This window comes from Mauremys mutica, chromosome 2 (assembly GCF_020497125.1).
Source record: "Mauremys mutica isolate MM-2020 ecotype Southern chromosome 2, ASM2049712v1, whole genome shotgun sequence".
NCBI lineage: Eukaryota > Metazoa > Chordata > Testudines > Geoemydidae > Mauremys > Mauremys mutica.
In genome coordinates, this window is record NC_059073.1 from 243,097,137 (window position 1) to 243,121,268 (window position 24,132).

The 24,132-nt window shown below is 40.6% G+C and overlaps 1 protein-coding gene across 1 annotated transcript in view; it reads left to right on the plus strand.

Moving 5' to 3' along the window:
• The window catches only part of VWDE (von Willebrand factor D and EGF domains), a 60,393-nt gene that overhangs the window by 33,264 nt on the left and 2,997 nt on the right, over window positions 1-24,132 (plus strand). The window contains exons 15-31 of the mRNA XM_045006138.1: window positions 3,237-3,392; window positions 3,549-3,653; window positions 4,889-5,003; window positions 7,536-7,786; window positions 7,904-8,123; window positions 9,719-9,856; window positions 10,604-10,780; window positions 15,012-15,683; window positions 16,036-16,131; window positions 16,216-16,311; window positions 17,550-17,645; window positions 19,007-19,102; window positions 19,483-19,578; window positions 20,834-20,929; window positions 21,011-21,106; window positions 23,182-23,277; window positions 23,871-23,974. Of these exons, the coding sequence (XP_044862073.1) occupies window positions 3,237-3,392; window positions 3,549-3,653; window positions 4,889-5,003; window positions 7,536-7,786; window positions 7,904-8,123; window positions 9,719-9,856; window positions 10,604-10,780; window positions 15,012-15,683; window positions 16,036-16,131; window positions 16,216-16,311; window positions 17,550-17,645; window positions 19,007-19,102; window positions 19,483-19,578; window positions 20,834-20,929; window positions 21,011-21,106; window positions 23,182-23,277; window positions 23,871-23,974 (2,706 nt within the window). The remainder of the gene's footprint in view (window positions 1-3,236; window positions 3,393-3,548; window positions 3,654-4,888; window positions 5,004-7,535; window positions 7,787-7,903; window positions 8,124-9,718; window positions 9,857-10,603; window positions 10,781-15,011; window positions 15,684-16,035; window positions 16,132-16,215; window positions 16,312-17,549; window positions 17,646-19,006; window positions 19,103-19,482; window positions 19,579-20,833; window positions 20,930-21,010; window positions 21,107-23,181; window positions 23,278-23,870; window positions 23,975-24,132) is intronic.

Genomic DNA, 24,132 nt, shown 5'->3' on the forward strand with positions numbered 1-24,132 from the left:
TGGCAAGGTTTTCTGTTATAACACTCTCTGTGGTAGCACATTTTTGTTCCCAGCTACAAAATCTTTATCGTAATTCACTTTTATTGACACTCCTAGCACTGACTTGAGCTAAGTTAGAAAATGAGCCCCACTGCTAATATTTGTACAGGATCAAACTTCATGGGGAATCTGAGGTATTGTACTGAGAATGCCAAGTATTGGAATTTTTTTTTACTTTCAGGGCTATTTGCCCTGTATATTTACAGTGGTGTAAATCAGGAGTTACCCGCTGTTGTCAGGAGAGTCGCAACACTGTAAAAATTGGTCCATTAGAACCGGCCTCTCTGTGGTTTGGTACAGACCTACTTGCTCCCACATCTCCTAGAAGAATCATTTTAGCAGGCATCTCATGAATGAAGAATTATTTAGCTAAACCCAGGGAAAATTCTTGTTCTTCATTTTCTCACTTCTGGTTGAAGGTCAAATCCATCGTTATTCCCCAAGAGTGTAAATCCTGATGGAGAGCAGGAAGGAAGTGTGTCTGGTGCATGGTGGAAATAAAGATGGCTGTGGGGAGCCTGCATAGGAGTATTCCACACTCCCAGGAGCAGCTAGGCACTGCTCTGTAGGGCAGCAATCTGTGCCATAGCAGGAGATTTTGGGGTCCACGACAAGTGAGTCTTTGATTACACAGATACATTGGGGAAATTTACTCAGCTTTGGTAGGGGGTGAGACAGTTTAGCCCACAGAAGCAAAATACAGAGTAAGATTCACTCTGATTTGCATGAAATTGTACATGCACGTAGACCTGGGAACATACTTTGTCTCAATACCCCTGACATCTGGCTTTGTAATTTTAAGAAAAAATTAATGTTTCTGTAGCAAATTCATACCTCAGAATTCCCAAGATTGGTAACAAAAAGACTACTGTGGAAAATGTCTGCTTCAGATTTCAAAGATTATGAGGGTAAATGCAGTGAAAATTGCACTTTTATTAATATTTCTATCAGCTTTTTTTCCTTCAATGTAATTATAGAGTATCATTCTTGTCACATTCCTTTTAAAAAAGGAAGACAAGAAAGAAAGACAGAATATCTTTATATCAGAACCAAAATAGTTCATACATGAGGAAAAAACAATTAGCAAAATAACTGTCCAATTATATTGGAAAAAGGTTATCTGTTTAAATAGTCAGGTTAAATTTGACCCATGATGACATTTCCATCTCTACAGCTTTGTGTGAGGTTATTTTTGTGTGTGTCAGACCTACAAATATTTAATATTTTTGTAAAAACATATTAATTTGGATACACTGTGAACCATCTCTTTCAGTGTGTCTAACTATTTTTTATTAAACTATGTCATAGGTGCATCTGGTCATACAACTAATGCATCTAGGTATTGCCAAGCTGTCCTATAGTGACTCAAGAGTATGAGTACCAATCTCAGGGCAGAAGATTAGGAAGCCCGGCACAAACCCCAAATTTCTTAAGCTGTACACTTAGATTTCACCAACAAATTATCAAGTACAAACTCCTCAGGTACTATAACAGCCTTAACATGGAGTCACAGACAGTCCCCTTGGGTAATCCTCTATCTTGCCACCTCGGTAAGCTTAACTTGGTGACAGATGGTCTCTTATACCAAGGATCACAGCAATATTCAGGTTACTCCCAGTCCCAAAGGACCAATCATTTACCCTAGGTAAAACAATGCTTGTAGCCAGTCCTGTAATAAACGGTCTAAGTTTATTTATTTATTATATTTATTATATAGGAAAAGGAACTATGAGAGGTATTTTCAAGTTTAAAGTAGGTGAACATACACACACAAAAGAGTTACAATCTTAAGTTTCCAAAGTAATAGTAGCTTCTAGATAAGCAAGCTCTATGTATTTTAAGGCTAACCCAGGTTAAGCACTGGGGATCTTTTGCATATATCTAGTAATCCTTGCCCCCGAGTCCAAGCAACATAAAGATACAGCTCCTCTTTGTTAGGGGTTTTTGTTCCCTTCTTCCTGCTGCTTTGAGTGGCAAACTCAGCTGATGGAAGGAATTCACTTGCAAGCCTCATCTCTATGCAGGTGGAGAGAGTAAACAATAAAGTCTTTTTTCCTCTTTAATGTTACATTCTAGTCCGTCAGATGTTGATGGGCCTTCCTTGTCGGCCAGAACATAACACCTTCTGTTGGAAATCAGCACTTTATACTAGTTAATGTCTCGCTCTCCTGTCTGGTGATTTACACAGTTACAGAGTCTTAATATCTTATAGTATGGGATACAGATATTATAAGTGAAATTAATGCATGAAGCAACTTACAAGCATTCCGTAAAGTCTAAATCTTCTTATAATTCTAATACCTCTTTTAGCAATACCAACACACAGGTGAGCCAGGCTGGTTCCAGCTATGTATTTGTCACTCAGTGGAAACACAGGAACATTGGCATGAGCTGGCACCTGGTCTGCCAGCATCACAGTTATGAGTACAATTCTGTATTACTCTCTCACAAAACCCTCCCACTGATGTCAAGAACAGTTTCGTCTGACTAAGGACTTCAAGAAAAGGCCCCATAGCATTATCATCTCTGTTCCATTATATTGGACTCTAAGGCCAGATCCTTGGCTATGGCCAAGGAGCACACACTGTTACTCAGCATAGGGATATACAAAGGTGGCTTTAAACAGCATTTGTGGCTCCTCGAGCCTAGGCCAACTATACAGTGGGTTGGCTCCGTGGTGCGGGTTAGAAGATCTTCATGGCTGACAGCCAATAACCCAGAGGGGTTGATATGATAACTAGGGCTCAGGGAAGACCCAGTCCCATTCCCTTCACCCCAGCCTTGCCCACATACTGGAAACTGGGAGGAGAGGAGGTTTAGGCACTGCTATCCCACCTCTACACTACTAAAGAAGCTCCCCCACACAATGAATGATCCTCTCCTGGCCAGCTGGCCCAGCTTTAGATCCATTATCTTCTGGACATGTGGCACCAAATGGCCTCACTGCAGGGATGAATCTGGGCCTTCAGTTCCAAACTAGCACTTCTAATTAGACACAGTACAGAAGACCTAAGCTGAAATGTGTTCATCAATAAATAATAATACTTAGCACTTCCATATCACTTCACCTTTCCAAAGGTAACTAGCCATCGAAAAGACAGATGTATTTTAATAGTGTTCAATACATGTTCTCTGTTATAAACATGTTTTCAGAATGCAGTGATATGAAAAAACAGGCATTCTGTCCTTTATTTTAGTACAGCAACAGTAAATGGATCCTGGGAGAACCTGTGTTTACGCTGTCTGCCTTCCAAAACACCAGAACTGTTGATTGCCAACTGCCGACTGATGGTCAGCAATCTGATGTCATGGATCAGGTTGACGACAAACCTATTGCGAGGTGGCAAATCAAGGTACCCACAGTAATTTCAAATAGTAATTTTGAGATACAATTATTATTATTAAAATGCAAATTGGTATTTATATGTTGCCATTTGTGAAATAGTACTAGAAACTTTTGCTGGATATCTTGGAATAATTCATTGCATTATTATTGTAACATCTTACAGATTTCTAACGATGGATTCATTTATAGCAACCCTAAAACAATGACATTATTTGATGGAGCTTGTCAAAAATGTGAACCACAGGCAAATGGTTTATGTACATTAAAGGTATGTGCTTCATTATTATTTATGCTTATTTTGAATATTTGCATCTTAGTTTGAGCTAGGAAACAAATATAAAGGCCAACTGAGTCCCTGGAAGACGTCTAATACATGTGTTCACATAATAGACTATTATTTGTTAAATACTGCTTGCCTTACTCAGGCAGGGTCAGATTCAGATTCCCTTATTCGTGGTGAATAATGAATCGTACTTTATTCCACAAATAGTTAATTCAACTATTTGTGAAGTAAGGGACTACATACTATGAATAAAAACAGGTATCAGAATCTGGCCTACAAAAGCACCATTGAAGTTAGCAAGTCTGTTCTTGTGAGCAATTGGCCCTAAAATAGCTTCATCTATCATGCAGCTCCCTCATTCCAGACCAGGAGCCACCAGATAAGTCTTGCAATGAGGGGAGCAAGCTAAGCAATCCTGCTTTGCACCAAACCACTGAGGACTACTGTCCACCTGTGCCCCTGAGCTTGCTCTGAGAGGATGTCGCTCTGCACCACCAGGCCCTTCTAAGACAAATAGATAAATACCATATTCTAGCTCTAAAGGTGTACCTGGAATTCATGGTCAACTGCAAAGCAAGGATGAAATTAAATGAAGCACAGGTTTTTCTGCTGCAAGTCTCCACCATCCAAGCTATGAGGGTTGGGAGGGAACATTCAGATAATTAATAAAATGAATTTATTAAAATTCATTTTTTCCTTCTGTGACATCACTTTATTATTTCCCATTTCAGCAAAATAATACATTACCTTGTGACATCACAAAGACCAGGGACCAAATTTATCCCTGGTGCAATTGTTCATTTCACTGACATTACACCAGGGATAAATTTGGTCCTAGAAGTCTTAAGGCTGTGCATGCAATGCACGATGTCAGTGTTGTCATAGAATGATGCATTTTGGGATATCTTCAAAGAATCAGGACGTTATCAGGGGAAAGTGCAAGAAGTGTAAACAATATTATAAATCAGATGTCCAGGTTGTAACAATGGGGAATTTTCATGCACAAAATTTACAAGCACAGATTTAGAGATTGGGATGAGGCAACTTTGAAAATGTTGCCCTTCTATTCATTCCCAAACAAAAATGAATACTTTATTCAATTAAATTGTTAAGTTAGAATAGATTGTCTTTCTCTGACATTTTATAGTACATAAAGATTTATTGTTTGAGAAAAGAGAAAATCATAAACATTAATCAGTTACATTGACATTTCTGTTAAGGAGAAAACATGCAACATAGATGGCCTCTGTTATGGGGAAGGAGATACAAATCCTACCAGCCCATGCTTACTCTGCAGACCTGACATCTCAAAGTTAACTTGGTCAGTTACTGAAAGTAAGTTCAAATTTGTTCTGGAGCCTCTCACAGGAATTAGGCTAAAACCTAATGAAATGTTGGTGTTTCAAAATTGTTTTGATGCAAGCAAAATATTGATTATGACTTCTGTTAAACTGTGCACGTGAAATGGGCGCTGACTATGACCCTGATTCAAAGCCCATTGAAGTCAGGGGGAAAGACTGTTGATTTCAGTGGGCTTTGGATCAGTCTCTTAGTGCACAAACTTGGACATGTGAGCACATGACCAGATTGGTACACGTGCACAACTCTGGTGACCTGGTAAATTTGCAGTAAGTGGAGGCAAGTGCCTATTTTCACACACGCAACTTAATGAAAATCAGCCAATTATTTAATAATGTATTCTCCCCATTCTCTGTGCATTTTGTTCTGCCTGGTATGATCTTGGGGACAGCAACCTGTTAAATGTTTGACACACTTTGCCTATTGTACCATGTACACTGACAACAATATAGAAATTGATTTAATGATTACATGTTAAAATAATTGTCATTGGTTGTGTTCAGATACATTAAAAGAAAAAAATAATTAGGAGAAAACTAAATTCATAGTGACTTAATATACATTTATACAAACTGAGTCCCACACTGCTGCTGAAGAGGGCTGGGAGCTCATGAAGACGCGGTGCCCTTATCCACTCAATGGACTGCTGTAGAACCTATCTCCTTTCTTTCTCTTTCTCCCACCTCACCATGTGCATGGAGCATGAAGGCTACTGCAGCCCTGTGGCTTTAGTAATCCCCCTAGAGCTGCTTGTGGGGGAGGGAGCGGAGAAGAGGAACCAGATTAAGTGAGGAGCCCACTGACAGTATACCAGAAATTAGCTGGTGAATAGGTGGGGAGTTGGAGCTAAGCCCTCTCTATCTTCTGACAGTCTCAGTGAGAAATTCTTTGGTACCAACAGACCCATTCCTGACAACTGGTGTCTCTGTTTATGTGCGGTGATCTAGTTCAGAGCCCTCACTTTCACTGACTCCCTCGTTGCCACTCAGCCAGTGAGAACCTGCCTCTCCCACTGGAAAGTCAAGGTTGGCACTAGATTCCTGATGTCGCTCTCCCATGCCCCCCACTTCTTAGCATATGCGCAACATGCCTCAGCTGGCACATGACCAGAATTCATCATCGAATTTGGTCCGCTGGTTGGCTCATTAGCTTCCCCGGCCCGGGCTGGGTACTGACGGGGAGCGCGACGTGAACACTGATCCATGCCTTCCTACCCCACGCTGCAATAGATGAGTAGGAGATAGAGTCAGTGACTCATGGGATGGGATTTGGTGGTAGCAGGGCAGCTCTACAGCTGCTGCTATGAGTGGCCTTGCCCCATGGGATTCACTTAGTTCTTTGTGTGCTGTGGGCCCAGCTTGGCCATGTATCTCAGTCAAGGCTACATAACTGCTAGACTTACTATATACTCTAATTTTGTATCTTGCATTCTGACAATAGAACATTCTGTTTTGAGATCTACTAAAGAACAGCACTATATAAGAACTGGGTATTAATATTGTTTTGCAGAAATTTCAAATCTAACAAAATAACTATTCTGAGCAGTTCTATGTAATTTATCTAATGTGATTGTGGAAAGAATAATTTAGATAAGGCCCCGGTTTTCTGCTGGGTCTCAAATAGTCAAATATTTCTGTGCCGTAGCAGATTTTATGGATACAGTTGTGTCCACAAACATTTGTGCCTTCAACTTTTTAACCATAAATTATAGTAAATGGAATTCTAACTACCTGATATATGTCTTCACACAGGTTGTTGGATGTATAACTATCTTTTACATGCAGGGTCCCATCACTGTGGTATTTGATCACTGACTATTTTCAGATGAAATTCACTGTGGACATGAAATCCATTTTTGTGCCCATTCACACAGCAATCTGCAGGCTCAAAATTGCAATCACATAAATAAGAGTTCACTTCTGAAAATGTAGTTCCAAATGTGTATGTTTTTTAACAGAATCTCATAGTTAAAGAGCATCATCTTCAAGTTAAGCCATATTCAGCAAGCAGTCTGCATGCAGAACTCCCATTGATGTTAGTGGATCTGGATCTTAGTGGCAGAGTTTTTCATTCAAATTGCTCAAGAGGTGACATTGCTCTTGTCCCATAAGAGATTCCTCAAGGAAAATGTAAACCATTTATGGGCTTTATAGGGTCTGACACTTTCATTTACAAAATGTAATTCAAGTGTAGATTTATGCTCATATTTATAGAGAATCAAAGTATATGTCCAGATGGTTGAAGAGGTTTAGGGTTCTTTGTACATACAGATAAAATAAGCTTTCTGCAATATTTTTTTCTATATAATAAATAATTTGCTTATAAGGTTTGCTAAAGTTATGATAAAAGGGCCCTTTTTCTGTGCCATTTAAGTACCATTAAAGTTAAGATGAATTAATTGCATTCATCAAAGTCAGAATAGACTCTTTAGAAGAAAATTATCCCTTTTCATATTTAGAAATGTGTTTTAACTGTTGTTTAAAAGAGAAAATGTCTACTTTGTTGCAGACAATGAGCCTCCTGTGCTTCAAACTTTGCAAGGCAAACTACAGACATTTTATGGGGAAAATTTTGTGTACCAGTTTATGGCATCAGATCCCGAAGGCTCTGCCATCCTTTTTATGTTGGACTCTGGTCCTGAAGGTGCTAGCCTTTCCCCTTCTGGACTCCTTATATGGAAAGCTGTGGCAAAGAGTTCACAGAAATTGACATTTTCTTTGACAGATGATTGCAATGCTGAGACTAAAGTAATAATAGAGGTAATGAATATTACAATCAAACAATCCACACTAATTCCTAACCTATAAGATACCTAATGACAAAACTAATTGCTAGTTCACAAGCAATAATCTGTTTTTATTGGGCTTGTCTTGTAGGTCAATGTGAAATCGTGTGATTGTTTAAATGGCGGGTCATGTGTGACAAATATACATTTCCCATCTGGAAGTGGAAAATACCTGTGTGTCTGTCTGCCTGGTTTTGATGGTGATCTCTGTCAAGTGAATTTTGATGATTGTAAATCTAATCCCTGTGGTATTGGCAGATGTGTTGATGGGATAAACAGCTACTACTGTGAATGCACACTTGGGCTGCAGGGTAAATTATTATTTTTCTTTTTTTAGTAGATAAATGACATTTTCTAATTGTTGTTAGGTCAATGTGAAATCGTGTGATTGTTTAAATGGCGGGTCATGTGTGACAAATATACATTTCCCATCTGGAAGTGGAAAATACCTGTGTGTCTGTCTGCCTGGTTTTGATGGTGATCTCTGTCAAGTGAATTTTGATGATTGTAAATCTAATCCCTGTGGTATTGGCAGATGTGTTGATGGGATAAACAGCTACTACTGTGAATGCACACTTGGGCTGCAGGGTAAATTATTATTTTTCTTTTTTTAGTAGATAAATGACATTTTCTAATTGTTTTTTACTTGTATAGATTGAAATTAATTAATTTGTTGTGATAATATGAAGACGTATTATACTCTTGTGATATAATACCACGTACTATATTATGTTCTGCGACTTTAATATTTTTCTTGCATCTGTGTGCATAACCTTGGCCATATGACACTATTCTATCAGAAAAACTATTAAGCTGTGAGTCTCGCCCCAGTTGACTCAATCTGTAAGCCCCAATCATAATGCTTCTGACTGTAACAACTTGTTCACTGGCCACTCCAGACTGAAGAGGCTGACCTAATAAAGCTGATATATATTAGGTTTAAATTTTCTTCTGTGAATCAGTTGCTGTGATATTTGAAAGAAACAAAAGCATTCTGCCAAATTCTTCTCTCATTTACACCTGCACCAGCCCACTGAAGTCAGTGGAATAGCATGTGTATAACTGAGGGCACAATTTGACCCCAAACAAGTACAGTTACTTGCTGAGCGTAAGTAGGTATAGGAAATCAAAGGATTTAGGGGAAGATCTTGCAACCTAACTAGAAGTCCCCGAGTCAGTGGAACAACTGCGTTTCCAGTGTGTAAAGGAGCAGGATGCAGGGATTCTATGCAGGAGGTCTGTATACTCTGTAGCTTGTGGGGCACAGCGCGGGTATCCCTGTGCTTCAGCCTGGAGGAATGGTTTATAAGTTTGGCAGTGGATCTGCAACTCAGACCTGTGGATCCATCCAGAAATCACCATCCAATTCTAGCTCCCTTTAAAAAGGATGTGCAGAACATGCCGGAACATGTTCTTGTTTATCTGTGCTCATATTTTTTATTCATTTCAAACACAAAACAGGTAATAATTTTTTTGTTTTTTAATTATACGAATGATGAGTCACTCTGTCTATATTATAACAAGTGATTTATATTGTGGCTGATAATGTCTACTAAGAGCAAATGATCTCATACTTTCTTCCCCAATTCAGCATTGCCGTTAAGCACATAGATAGTGGGTTTGACTTCCTTGGGACCATAGACATGCTTAAAGTTAAGCACATGTTTAAGTGCTTTGCTGAATTGTAGTCCACAAAACCCTCCTTCTATGCATATTCTACAATAAGGAAAATATTCACTATTTAATGGAAATATGGTTTAATGGCAGACCTGCAGAATTCATGCAGTTTGTACTTATATATGTGGAATTTGTTTTCTAGTTCACTGCCCACGTAAATTCCACTTTATTTAAATGTACAGCCAAAATTACGTAAAGTGATACTCTAAAAGTCTGTATTTCAATTTAGGTAGAGATTGCCAAGAAGATATTGATGAATGTGCATCCAAGCCTTGCTTCCCTGGAGTATTTTGCTTCAATACTTTTGGTTCCTATTATTGTGGTCCATGCCCAAAAGGTCTACGTGGAGATGGGAAGATATGCCATGGTAAAATAACCTTTCCCTGTAATACTGTAATCACCTTACATTAGGAGTCTTTGGTCTGTTGCATATTTCAAACAATAACATAGTAGAGAGCTGACAGGTATCTTGTATACTTTTCATCAAAATGTATCTTTGCTAAGTCAGATATTAGGTTTCCCCTACTGTTATGTGACAGTAGACAGCGAGATCAGATACACAGCTGGTGAAAATCGAAGTAGCTCTGTTTAATTCATTGGAACTACACCAGTTTTCACCAGCCCATTTATCTATGAAATGCTTTTTCAGATGTTTAGAAATAGGAATTGTAAATATTTTGCAGATATTTAATATTATAGAACTAGGATATTTCCCATTAACATGCAGTGTTTGGTTACCATGTGCATTTATGGACCAAATATCCTAATTTTTTTTAAGAAATCTAATTACATTTATTCAAATCAAGCTAATGACTTCCCAAGGTGACTGCAAGATTTTGTAATATTGCAACTACTGAATAATTCAGGTTTTGTTATGGTTATAGCAGCAAAGAATCCTGTGGCACCTTATAGACTAACAGACGTTTTGCAGCATGAGCTTTCGTGGGTGAATACCCACTTCTTCGGATGCAAGACATGGTTATGGTTATGTACTTTTTCAAAAACTATGGAGAACCCTTCCCCTCCTCCCCCACCCCCTGTTCATCTGACCTTTCAGAATCTTGAGGTATTTTATTTTACTAGCATTTTAACTCTGCTATAATTTTATATGCAGCTGAAACAAAATTGACAAGTGATGTTCCCTCACATCTTTTGGTTCCGGAAAGCTTTGAAGATGTTTATGATGAAAGAGAGGGTGACACTGAAGAAATGGGAAGGAATGAGGGTGAAGATTACATTTTTCATGAAGAAAATGGAATTGCTGATGCACATATTGATGAGAATGTATCTGGCAAGTAAAGCTACCAGTCAATTTTATGTTATTCACATGAATTTTTAAGATTAAAAGGAAACAGAATGTATGCATTACGTGGGCTGCATTCTTATTCCTGATCTAAAATGTCAATATCAAAACATCACTTAAAATAGCAAAGTCACCTGATTGATACTGTAATGAGGGATAGTGTATATGTTGTATTTTGTCTGTGTGCCTGCCTAGTGCTATAAAATAGGTAAAATGTGAATAGGGAGGGGACATCTGTTGCGTGAAACAGACAGTGGTTTATGGTATTATACTGAGTGCCATTTTAATTCTTAAACTAAATACATAGGCGGGAAGTATTGCAAATGAACTCTAAATTCTAACCTCCAGAACTCCATTAACTTTTATACCTGACATTTCAACTCTGTGCCTTGTCAAGCTACATTCTCAGGAAATTTCCTTTCCACATCTTTTCCCATTAACCTTCTAAAATGTTAGTGGGGGAAGAGATATACTCCCTTACTGGTATAACCAAAACCAGATAATTCTTCCTCAACTGCAAATAGCTTGTTTTTCAGCCACAGGAGAGATAATAATTACTTTAGCATGCTCTTGCCAGAAAATTTCCCCATCTAATAGTATTCTAGAAGAATTAGGGCCAGATCCTTAGGTCTGACTGAGTGTTACTTCCCTGCTCCTAGAGAGTACCTGGGGCCAGTTCAGCCACCAGTGTGAGGTAGAGCTGCCTCCGGACTGCTGTGGCATCTGGAAAGGCCCCATAAAAGCCATTTTGCCAGCTCAGTTTGGTGCTCTGGCTATACTCACTTCCACCCCCTTTATGCCATCTCTGACCCTTGAAGGACAAGAGGGACTAACAGAAGGTGGCCAAGGGACTAGGAGAAGCTCAGAGAGACTCAGGATCTGGCCCTTTATCTCCATGTGTATTATGAAAAATTCAAACATTCAGTTACTAGAAACTGTTTTCAGGAACTCTGTGACTATACATTTTACACAGGTACACACACTACATCCCAGGCTATATTATTTAAACCCATGAACAGATCCTTCAGTTTGTAATACCTTAAAATGATTTTCTTACTCTACTTAATGTTTAATCAAGACAATTTTAATTAACTGAAATCTCAGTTAATTGAAAGGCTTTGAGAGTTCACAGCCAGCAGATGATACTCTGCTGAAACCCTTAGAGTATATCTGCATTGCAATAAAACACCAGTGGCTAGCCCATATCAGCTGACTCAGGCTTGCAGGGCTCTGGCAGCAGGGCTATGAAATTGCAGTGTAGACATTGAGCTCAGGCTGGAGCCTCAGCTTTGGGACCCTCCCGCCCAAGCCCGAACGTCTACACTGAAATTTTATAACCACGCAGCCTGAGCCCCATGAGCCTCAGTCAGCTGACACGGGCCATCCCCGGATGTTTTATTGAAGTGTAGACATACCCCAAGTGAGCCTAGCTAGGAACCTATATAACACCCATTTGGACCTAATAAACATTTACCACTGTAGAGAAAAACAAGGAAAAGAGAAAAATTGTAATATGCAAAAAATTTAAATCAGATGGAATTATCTAGTACAGCGGTCTATTATAAAACACCAATGTACAGTATGCTTGCCAATAATCAGTCTTGGTGCAGAGAATCAGTAATGAATGTTATATCAAGACATGCAAGCTAAAGATATGGTGGCAACTCTACTTCCCAGATATAAACCTTGTTGATAAACATAGAATCATAGAATATTAGGGTGGGAAGAGACTTCAGGAGGTCATCTAGTCCAATCCTGTGCTCAAAGCAGGACCAACACCAACTAAATCATCCAGCCAGAGCTTTGTCAAGCCAGACCTTAAAAACCTCTAAGGATGGAGATTCCACCACCTCCATAGGTAACCCATTCCAGTGCTTCACCACCCTCCCAGTGAAATAGTGTTTCCTAGTATCCAACCTAGACCTCCCCCACTGCAACTTGAGACCATTGCTTCTAGTTCTGTCATCTGCCACCATTGAGAACAGCCTAGTTCCATCCTCTTTGGAACCCCCCTTCAGGTAACTGAAGGCTGCTATCAAATCCCCCCTCACTCTTCTCTTCTGCAGACCAAATAACCCCAATTCCCTCAGCCTCTCCTTGTGAGTCATGTGCCCCAATGCCTTAATCATTTTCATTGTCCTCCACTGGACTCTCTCCAATATGTCCACATCCCTCCTGTCGTAGGGGGACCAAAACTGGATGCAATACTCCAGGTGTGGCCTCACCAGTGCCGAATAGAGGGGAATAATCACTTTCCTTGATCAGCTAGCAATTCTCCTACTAATACAACCCACTGTGCCATTGGCCTTTTTTGCAACAAGGACACACTGGTAACTCATATCCAGCTTCTCATCCACTGTAGTACCCAGGTCCTTTTCTGCATAACTGCTGCTTAGCCAGTCGGTCCCCAGCCTGTAGCGGTGCGTGGGATTCTTCCTTCCTAAGTGAAGAACTCTGCACTTGTCCTTGTTGAACCTCATCAAATTTCTTTTGGCCCAATCCTCCAATTTGTCTAGGTCACTCTGGACCCTATCCATATCCTCCATTATATCTACCCCCCCCCCATCTTAGTGTCATCTGTAAACTTGGTGAGGGTACAATTAATCCCATCATCCAGATCATTAATAAAGATGTTGAACAAAACCAGCCCCAGGACCGACTCATAGGGCACCTCTGCTTGGTACCGGCTGCCAACTAGACATCGAGCCGTTGATCACTACCCATTGAGCCCAACAATCTAGCCAGCTTTCTATCCATCTTATAGTCCATTCATCCAATCCATACTTTTTTAACTTTCTGGCAAGAATACTGTGGGAGACCGTATCAAAAGCTTTGCTAAAGTCAAGCTATATCACATCCACCGCTTTCCCCATATCCACAGAGCCAGTTATCTCATCATAGAAGGCAATCAGGTTGGTTAGGCATGACTTGCCCTTGGTGTATCCATGTTAACTGTTCCTTCCTCTTCTCCAAGTGCTTCAAAATGGATTCCTTGAGTACCTGCTCCATGATTTTGCTGGGGACTGAAGTGATGCTGACTGGTCTGTAGTTCCCTGGGTTCTCTTTCTTCCCTTTTTAAAATATGGGCACTATATTTGCTTTTTTCCAGTCGCCTGGGACCTCCACCAGTCGCCACAAATTTTCAAAGATAATGGCCAATGGCTCTGCAATCACATCAGCCAACTCCCTCAGCACCCTTGGATGCATTAGATCTGGATCCATGGACTTGTGCATGTCCAGCTTTTCTAAATAGTCCTTAACCTGTTCTTTCACAACTGAGGACTGCTCACCTACTCCCTATGCTGTGTTGCCCAGTGCAGCAGTCTTACACAGGACTTTGCCTCACTGAAGTTAATATTCATATTCAGCTTGGTAGCTTTGTAATAGGACTTGCTGAAATATTTGGTTTTTATTTCATCTGTTAAAGTTTCTGATGGATTAAAAGCTTAAACTGGTGTGCGGAGGTAGCGTTTTATATTGCAAACCTATCAAATAACTTGGAACAATAACAACAAAATCTTTGTGGTTCAAAACAGTTGGAATAATGTAGTAGCATAGTTGAATAACAAGCAAAAATATAGACATCATTAATCTTTGGATTTTAATAATGTGAAACTCTTATTTCATAGCACTTTTTTAATTAAACAATATGATGCCTTTTAAATTATATAGGCATTTTTATGAGTATTACAGGCAACCATTTCCTATGGCTTATGCTATTTCAAAGTAATAACTGTATTTGGCTTTTTAAACTCTGGGCTTGGGTTGGCTTGAGATATATGTGCAGTGTTATAATAGCAAGCAATCACTTTATCTTAAACTAAACTCTCTGGTCCAGATACTCAGTCCCCAGCAATACAAAGAGGTTGGTAATCTGTCCTAACAGAACAGCTGCTCATTGCCCTGGTGTGTTTGTGTTTGTGTGGGGGGAATCCCTGGTTGTATGCCAGAGCTGGGCTGTTCTATTCTAACCTTCCCAGCAGAGAGGTCCATGTCGGGGAGGGTGAGGACATAGCTAGAGTGCCTTGTGCTTTGCTGATCCTGGCTGCTTAGGGGCCATTCTTAGGTCTTAAATCCTATTGAGTGTATTTATTCTGGCCTAGCAAGTGTGGATGAAGGGTTCATGAGGCACAGGACATATTTTATCAGATCTGAATATCCCCATACAAAAATGTCTTGTAACATTTCTGTACTTTTTTTCTTCTGTGATGTTTTGTAGGTTATCAACAGTCCATTGAGAGAGTTCCTAATGCCACAAGCTTTACTCCCAGTCCTACAGATGTTGTCGAAAGTTTTATTTTTGTGCAAAGAGCCAGCAGCACCCCCTCAACCTCCACAGTAAAAACAAACACACTGTGGAAGCGAATTAATTCTCAAATAACCACTTTTGGCCAGTCTGCGCGTACCAGATACATTGGCCATACCTTCACTGCCATCAATAACCAGCTAGATAACACAGGAGAAAGCTCTGCCGTGAACACTATGACAATGCCATCTTTTAGGAACAGTCCAGTATTACATGATAAGACAACAATGACACAATCTGAGGCCTACAATCCTTTAGAGACTAGCAAGGAGACATTCCTTAGCAGCAAAACAAACATACCCTCCATAATGAGCAGAGTATTAAAAGGAGGAAATAGTCACAAAGTTCAACACTCATCGGTCAAGCATAACGATAGTCTTTTACGGTCTGGTTTTGTTGGAATCACTGACCCGCCAAAAGTGCCCGGCACAGATCAGGAATCAGATGCAACAGCAGTGCCTAAGGCATTAACTTGTGCTGATTTACTTTGTTTTCCTGGAGTTCTCTGTAAACCAAGCCATGATGGAAGTTTCATATGCGGTCGTTGTCCTTATGGTTATTATGGAGATGGTGTCACTTGCAGAGGTATTGCTGATAATTATACTAAATGTTTTACAATGAAGAATCTGACATTTTTATAATTTTTAAAAAAGATAGTTACTGTATAATGGCTGGAAAGAAAATAGCTTTAAATTTTCCATTATTTCACTATTAAAAATGGTACAGCTTGAATTTCACACCAAGACGTTCAGTTTTATGAATGCATTTAAAAAAAAATTTGTTCAGTGTCCATTAGCTTCCATGCTTAATGTCAAGGTCTTAGCTGTTTCAATGTGACGTGTTTATAAATAATCATGTTAGGCAAGACTTCATTATGCTAAAGTGCTGCTGTCATTTTCCTTATTCCTCTGCTCTTATTTCTCTTATTGCCTTGCAGCAATATGTAGGCATGCATGTGGTAAAAACATGGAGTGCATGGCACCCAATATTTGCAAATGCAAAAGTGGCTACTCTGGTTATAACTGTAAGAGTGGTGAGTATGGTACATTGAATTTACCACATCTAACTAGTATGTGCTAATGAAAGTGTCTAAAAATCATGTGTTGATTTTGCACAGCTGTATGTCAACCTGACTGTAAAAACCATGGCAAATGCACGAAGCCTAATGTCTGTGAATGTCCCCCAGGATACAGTGGATCAACCTGTGAGGAAGGTAATTGGGCTGTCTCCTTAAAATTAGAATCATAGAGTTCAAAAAAGTTGTGCCCTGATTGACTGTCACTACTGTGAGTATTCATCCTGACAGGGGGAGGGAGGGATGTTGTTTTACACCACTCCTAGAATTATCATAGAAATGAAATCATAGAAACGTAGGACTGGAATGGACCTTGATAGGTCATCTAGTTCAGTCCCCTGCACTAAGGCAAGATTAAGTATTATCCCCTGACAGGTGTTTGTCTAATCTGTTCTGAAAAACCTGAAGGAGATTCCAGTCTCCCTAGGTAATTGGTTCCAGTGTTGCACTACCCTTACAGTTAGGAAATTTTTCCTAATGTGTAACCTAAATCTCCAGCTGCAGTATAAGCCCATTACTTCTTGTCCCGTCCTCAGTGGTTAAGAAGAACAATTTATCACCCTCCACTTTTAAACAACCTTTTACATATTTGAAGACTTTTATCATGTCATAATAAAATGTATGTATAAACTGTATCATTAAGGTACCTTTCATAATATTGAAATCTCCGATGAAGATTGTATGTGCTGAGATGTTCCTAAATTTAGTGAGCTGTAAAGGCCAAAAGAATTTTGGTTTTCATTTTTATTTATGACATTATCAGTACATTTGGATGCTATATTATATCTACACACACATATACACACACACACACGCATAAAGTTCAAACCCCATTCTCCCATGTCCTTAAAATATACGAATAAGCAGGCTTAAAATTGACGGTAGGTGTTTGTGCACCCATCTGTGTACAGAGTGCCAAGTGCAGAAACCAGGCTTCATATTTTTGTTTGAAATTGGACATTGTTCTCAGGCTTGTCTCTCTCCCCAATATGCACGTTTAGTAATTTTTGATAAAATGAAGACCAGTCCCTTTGAGTCAAACTGTGCCCTCAGTCGCACAGATGACTCCCATTGAAGACAGTGGACCAAGTTAATTGCTGACATGCACGGGTGTACCTCTACTGATTTCAGTGGAGCTATGCCCATTCATACTTGTAACAAGCTACATTTGCTTATCAGGCAGATATTGGCCCTTTCTGCACTTCACTGTGGAAAGAAGGAGGTGCTCCATTGTCACTATTTCATCAACGGGTCTTCATTTTATTTCCAGTTCTTTTTGCTGATACACGTTACCTTTACTTATAGCTAAAAGATAACCAATTTTAATAGATATTTTTAGAGCTGAATTCTTGAACAACATAATTGTGTATCTGCAGCACATTGTAACCCACCGTGTCAACATGGAGGCACATGCTTGGCCAGAAATCTCTGCACCTGCCCTTATGGTTTTGTGGGTCCCAGGTGTGAAACAAGTAAGCAAACAAAAATGTAGAAATCAAGAATACAGTAACTTTTATTCCCCTGCACAGGGTTTTATTAAAACAATGCTTTACATTTCTGATGCACTGTATCTACTATTAGCAAATAGTAAAATCCAAGATGACTGTTTGAAGGCTACTAGAACTGGGGCTTACTAGCATCAATTAAATAATGTTTGTACAGCACTTTGAAGATGTGAAACGTTATGTATGTGCTAAATAATGTATTATTATTATGATTAGTCGCTCAGGGAGATGGATTTAGAGTTGAGGTTAGGACATTATCCAGAAGAAGTGTAATTTTTGGCATCTGGTTGCTGTTTCTGGATTCCTAACATGACCTTTCCTTAAGCTGTTGGGATGGTCCTCATTCTGAGGTTGATAGTAGTAAATGCTAGGTCAGTGGTGTGTAAGATCACTGAACATAACAGTACATTAATGGACTCATCCTTTGACCTGGAATGCAAAATGGAGACCTTTGTTGGGTATTATAACTGGCCAGTTTGAACAGTTTAGTCCCAAGTGAGATACTGTGTTTCATATTAGTTATATCTGGTCTTAGATGCTCCAAGTGTTCAAACCAGAATTTTGGTTAATTTGCACAGAAGTTGTTACTCACTGAAAGGTCCATGCTTAGAAATCAGAAATTCTACTGGGCTACCACCCACCTCAACACCCCAATGAATTTGCCTGTGGACTAGGTAATTTCTCTTTTTGTTGCTCTTGGAATCCTCAAGTCTGTTGATCCTTTGGGTTTTCAATTGCCATGTCAATAATTACTGCTTTTTTGGGATTATAAGATCCCGGAAGAAGGAACTGTGACTTGAAGAGCTGACTTGTGTGCTCTGCAGACATGACTACTCCTAAAAGGCTCCTCCTTACCAGAAGTATCAAGCCTCTACAGGGTTTAAATCTGAACTCTGAGAAATGAAAAAGCAAGGAAAGAGACCGTAGTGAAGTATCTTGAAGTTAGCATTTATTCAGGAAACCATCGCTTGATGTTGTTGTACCATTTGTTGCTCAGTCTTGAACCTTCCCTTTTCTAAGCATGTACTTAGAAAGGTGATTATTAGACAAATCCAGGCCAGGAGCATCTGGTCAGACTTTTTTTGACATCTTCCAATCTGGTGTCAAGCTCCTATATGGCATTGAGACAGGATTCATCTTAAATGAAGCCTCAAGTGATGGATTGGTGTGTAACTCCCATTAGTATCAATACAATATGCATGCTCATATCTGGGGAAGAACTGAGAAATCAATGAGGTTTCTCACACACATAAAATTGTAACAAGTTCTTTTGTACTGTTTTCTCACCTTATGGTTTTTTTTTCTTTTTCTGATTTTCTGGATTATAGTGGTTTGCAACAGACACTGTGAAAATGGTGGTGAATGTCTCACTCCAGATGTCTGCCAATGTAAAGCTGGCTGGTATGGCCCTACATGCAGTACAGGTAAAACTGGTTATTCTCCAAAGGGAACTGCTTTGCAAAAGTTCCAAATTCAGGGGCCTACCAGAAGCAGAAGGGATTCCCATTGCTTAACCTTCTGAACCATTTGGCTCAAGCAGGGGGCAGGAGCTGCTGCTACTGCTGTGGAATCCTAGCGACCCCATGTGCCTCCAACTGTTGGTTCATTTCTCAGCACAGCCTGCGTAACTTTGCAGGAAACGGCATTTCAGTTCTTTCACTTGCAGTCTTTTAGATTCATCATAATCACATTAGTCATTAACACCCTGTACTTGCAGTAAAAGCAAGCTATTTCATCACCTACATGTGGCGATGCAGTTCTGTGTGGCTTTCATTGCTTTGTTTTTCCTTCTGCTGTTCTGCAGCGATGTGTGACCCTGTATGCCTCAATGGTGGCTCCTGTACTAAGCCAAATGTTTGCCTCTGTCCAAATGGATTCTTTGGTGCCCAGTGTCAGAATGGTAATAATTTTTCTCTTACTTTTCTTTTTTGAGAAGACACTGAGGACAATACCTCCTCTAAAGATTTTAAAAACTCTCAGTAAAGTAACATAGGTGAAAGACAGAGATTTCCTTAAGATTTCATTGTTTATACTGGCCAGATTGTGGCTGGCCCCTTGTGTGAATGCCCAAGGAGGTAGGATGCATGGAACTTTGCTTGCCCTGTGCCTTTGCACCCATACAAAAGCCAGTCACAATTGTACAAAGGACTGCTGGCTGTGGGATATGACTGGGCCCTTAGCTAGATAGCCTGCACACTGCTATCAGTAAAGCTAAGATTTTGTCATGGATATTTTTAGTAAAAGTCACGGACAGGTCACGGGCAATAAAGAAAAATTCATGGAAGCCTGTGACTTGTCCCTGACTTTTACTAAAAATATCAGTGACCCAAAATGGGGAGCTCTGGGCAGCTGTGGGGGCCAGCTGGGAGCTCCAGGGGGCCCCAACACCTGTTGGGACTCAGAAGTCCAGGGTCCCCCTCCACCCATGGCTCAGAGCTGCAGGGTCCCTGCTGCCCAAAGCGGCTGGGAGCTGCGGCAGGGGTGGAGTGGGGGCAGCCAGCAGCTGAGAGTTCACCTCCCCCATGGTGGCTTGAGCCCCCTGCTGCCTGCAGTGGCCTGGAGCTCTGGGGTCACCGTGCTGCCCACAGGAGCCGAGAGCTGTGTGGTCTCCCTGGCCTGCGGCAGCCAGGAGCTGCAGGGTCCTCTGTCACCGAAGGTGACTCAGACCTCGGAGGGGCCCCACTGCCGCGGGCAGCGGGTACCCTGCAGCTCTCAGCCACAGTGGACAGCAGCGGGACCCTGCAGCTCCTTGCCGCTGCGGGCTGAAGTCATGGACGTCTTTGGAAGTCACAGATTCCGTGACTTCCGCCACCGCCATGACAAAATCATAGTCTTGGCTATCAGGGATACTAGTGTGCATAGCATCCTGCAGTGCAGCTGCAAGCCCTGAGCCATCCTACCCGATGCTTGTGGAATGGGTCTTGTATCTGCTACAGAATAGGCACTTCTCCATGTCAATATGGCGTCTGTCAGACAGGCAGGATTTTGCTAAATATAAATATCCTAGAAAGATTCCTAATAGAGGTGCATCTTAATAGTGGTTACAATCTATTTTGTTAGGATAGTATGCAATATAAGAAGGAGCAAAAAGCTGTTCCTTCTTATAATATACAATGCTTGAAGCTATGCCTTATTCCCACATTTGTATCTTTTAGCTGTTTGCTACCCTCCCTGTAAGAATGGTGGCCACTGCATGAGAAATAATGTGTGCACCTGTCCTGATGGGTACACTGGCAGAAGATGTGAAAAAAGTAAGACAACATCAAAATGCTTCCAGGATTCAGAAGCAATTGTTGAATTTGTACTAATCAGTAAATGATATTTAATTTAAGGTGTCTGTGACCCAATGTGCATGAATGGAGGCAGATGTGTGGGGCCAAACATTTGCTCTTGCCCCTCAGGGTGGAGAGGAAAACGATGTAATACACGTAAGTATCTTATAACTAACATGCTAAAATGTATTAAAGGAAATATTTGGCTAAATAATGTAACTGACAGTTCTTTCCAGCAAAAGACATGAAGATAGTACCAAACAGCTTGTGTGGTGGGGTGGTGGGATTGGACACTTTTTCCTCTGACTACAGACCCACATCAAAATGCAGGATGTGATATCTGTACTACTGAGCCAAAGCCATGGAGGTTTCAGTTTAAACCATAAAACAGGACATACTTTCTGTCGAGAGTAACGTAATGTTTTTCTCTTCTATTTCAATTATTGTCGACATTAAAAGCCCCATGTTTCCAGGGCTCAAGCCCAAAGTATGTCTGTAAGAGCCTTTTCAGAGAGTTCCAGTCCTGGCCCTAATCCTGATTTCATTGACAGCAGGGTAAATCAGGAGGAACTTCATTTAAGTCAATAGGAATTCACTGATATGAGAGCAAAATCCAGCCCTAAATATCTTTTCTTTCAGAAACACACATCATTAAACACATATTTGTACTTCCATGTATATATTAATTCTCTTAATATTTTCTGCTCTTAAAACTATCAGGACAAATTCAGCCTCTAGTTACATCTACACAACCCTTTTGACTTTAACAGGGTCAAATCAGCAGGGAATTTAGTCTAAAAGTTCTTTTGTATTGGACAAAGCATCTCTTAAAAAAAACCTGACATTTTCTTTGTGTCCACACAGCTAAAACTCCTGTCTAAACCCTTAGTATCTCACATCTTTACAACTGTAACCTGTTCTTCTGTGGCTTCCCCGGCACTCACCTTGTCCCACTTCCAGTTAATTCAAAATGCAGCTAAGAGAATCCTCTTTGCTCCTTGTTCTGACCACCTGATCACCTCTTCACATCCCTTCGCTGTGTTGTTCCCCGCACCTAGGGTGACCAGATGTCCCAATTTTATAGGGAAAGTCCCGATTTTTGGGTCTTTTTCTTATATAGGATCCTATTACCCCCACCACCACCATCCTGATTTTTCACACTTGCTGTCTGGTCACCCTACCCGCACCCCAAAGTTCAAGCTTCTTGAATTTGTCTTCATCTTCCAGGCTGTTCATTGCTCTGCTTCTCTCTCCTTATAAGTTTTTGACTCTTTATCACATTGCCCCTTGTGCTTACATAAAGCCCTGGCAAGCTTTGTTAAAGTTTTTTAAAGTTGGGCTCAAATTCTGTAACCTGTTGTACATTTGAAAACCTTGAGATTTTATCTCTTGGTGCATTACTCCTTCTCTGTCAATGATGCCAGAATTGATTCTCCACTTATCTACTTCCCTCACAATGGTCTTTGCACTGTCCCCCCTGCTGGCCCTTATGTATAGAACACCCTTCTTGAACTGATCCATAAGGCCACTGAACCTCTCCTTCTTCAAAACCCCCATCTTCCAGGGTGCCTACTAGAATTTGGCCACCTGCTAAGGGACAGGTTGAAGGCAGCTGAATATTGGTGATGTGGAGTGTTCTTTTATTTTTAAAGTGTATACTATTTTATAATCATTAAATATCATGTGTTAAAAATGGTATGTGCTTTGACTATATTCCTTTTCCCTGCCCTCTCTATACTGCTTGTCTTCTTAGGCTACACCTTCACTATGAACTAAGGGTGTGATTCCCCTGTTTGTGTACACATCCTCGCACTAGTTCTCATTGACCTAACACAAGCTTAAGTAATAGTCTAGCCTCAGTAGTACTTTTTCCAGCAGCAGAGATATGGCTGACCTATGCCAAGTACATACTCACCAATTTCATGCTAGTTTGTACTCAGCACGGCTCAGTCGTGTCTCCACTGCCGCTACCAGTGCTACTGAGGCTTCACTGCTATTTATACTTGCGTGAGCTCAATAAAAACTAGCACGAGGATGTGTACACAAGCAGGGGAATGACACCTTTAGCTCATAGTGTAGACATAGCCTTAGACTGTGAACTTCTCAGGGATGAGCTGGTGTCTTCCGGGGGGGGGAGGGGGAGGCATGTGGGTGCGGGGTCAGCACTCCGCACATTATGGGCAATATTGGAATGCAATAATTTAACATATCTTTTGGGGGGGGGTATGAAGCTATTTGTCTTCAGAAATGTAAGAACGGTGGAGAATGTATCGGACCAAGCATGTGTCATTGCCTGCCACAGTGGGAAGGGGTTCAGTGTCAAAAACGTAAGTCTGGTATGATTTTTAACTCTTAAAAAAAAGACAATGATATTGCTTCAACAAAGTTAACGACTGTTAAGTGTACAGACATACATCAGACCCATGACTCCTCTGTCTTCATTTGCATTTTGGCCCCAGTGTTGACAGAGAAGTGGGATGAAGGCTAGAGGTGTCTGTGTACCATTTTGCAGCCCAACAGTAGCTGGAGGTGGCCAGAGAGCATTGCAGTTCTTGGTGATCTGCTCTACACACTGCTGCAACAACCCTTAGGGGCCATAGCAATAGCCCAGAACAGTCAGATCACAGTGTGCTCTGGCCAAGCCCCAGCCATGCCCCCTTCCCTCTCTCAGTTATGCCCCAAGTATGTATCTACCATGAGGGCTGTGAAGGGAGGTGTCATAGGGCCATTCTGCTGGCCCTACAGCACCATGGAATCCCCCTTACACTGGGGGTATTCCCCAGTGAAGAGATCTATTAGGCTTATGGCCCCTGTCTGTCAGCAGAGTGAGTACACAGAGGTCATGACATAACCCAGTATTGGGGCCATTTTCTTTACAAAGCAGTTACTGATTAAAGCCATATACCTTTGCATATTTCAGCTGTGTGCAGTCAGAAATGTCTCTTTGGTGGTAGGTGTGTGCAGCCTAATGTGTGCTCTTGTCGTCCTGGTTATACTGGAGTCACCTGTGCAAAGAAACTACAGGTAATTATATTATGAGTACACAATATAATAAAGGAACAGGGGGGAAAAGAAATGGAAAAACTGCTGTGGTTTTGGTTTCACAAAAACTTGTTTTGTAACTTGTTTGAAAGCCACATTTTGTTTTTCAAAACTAAAAAAATTAGTAATTCAAATCCAGG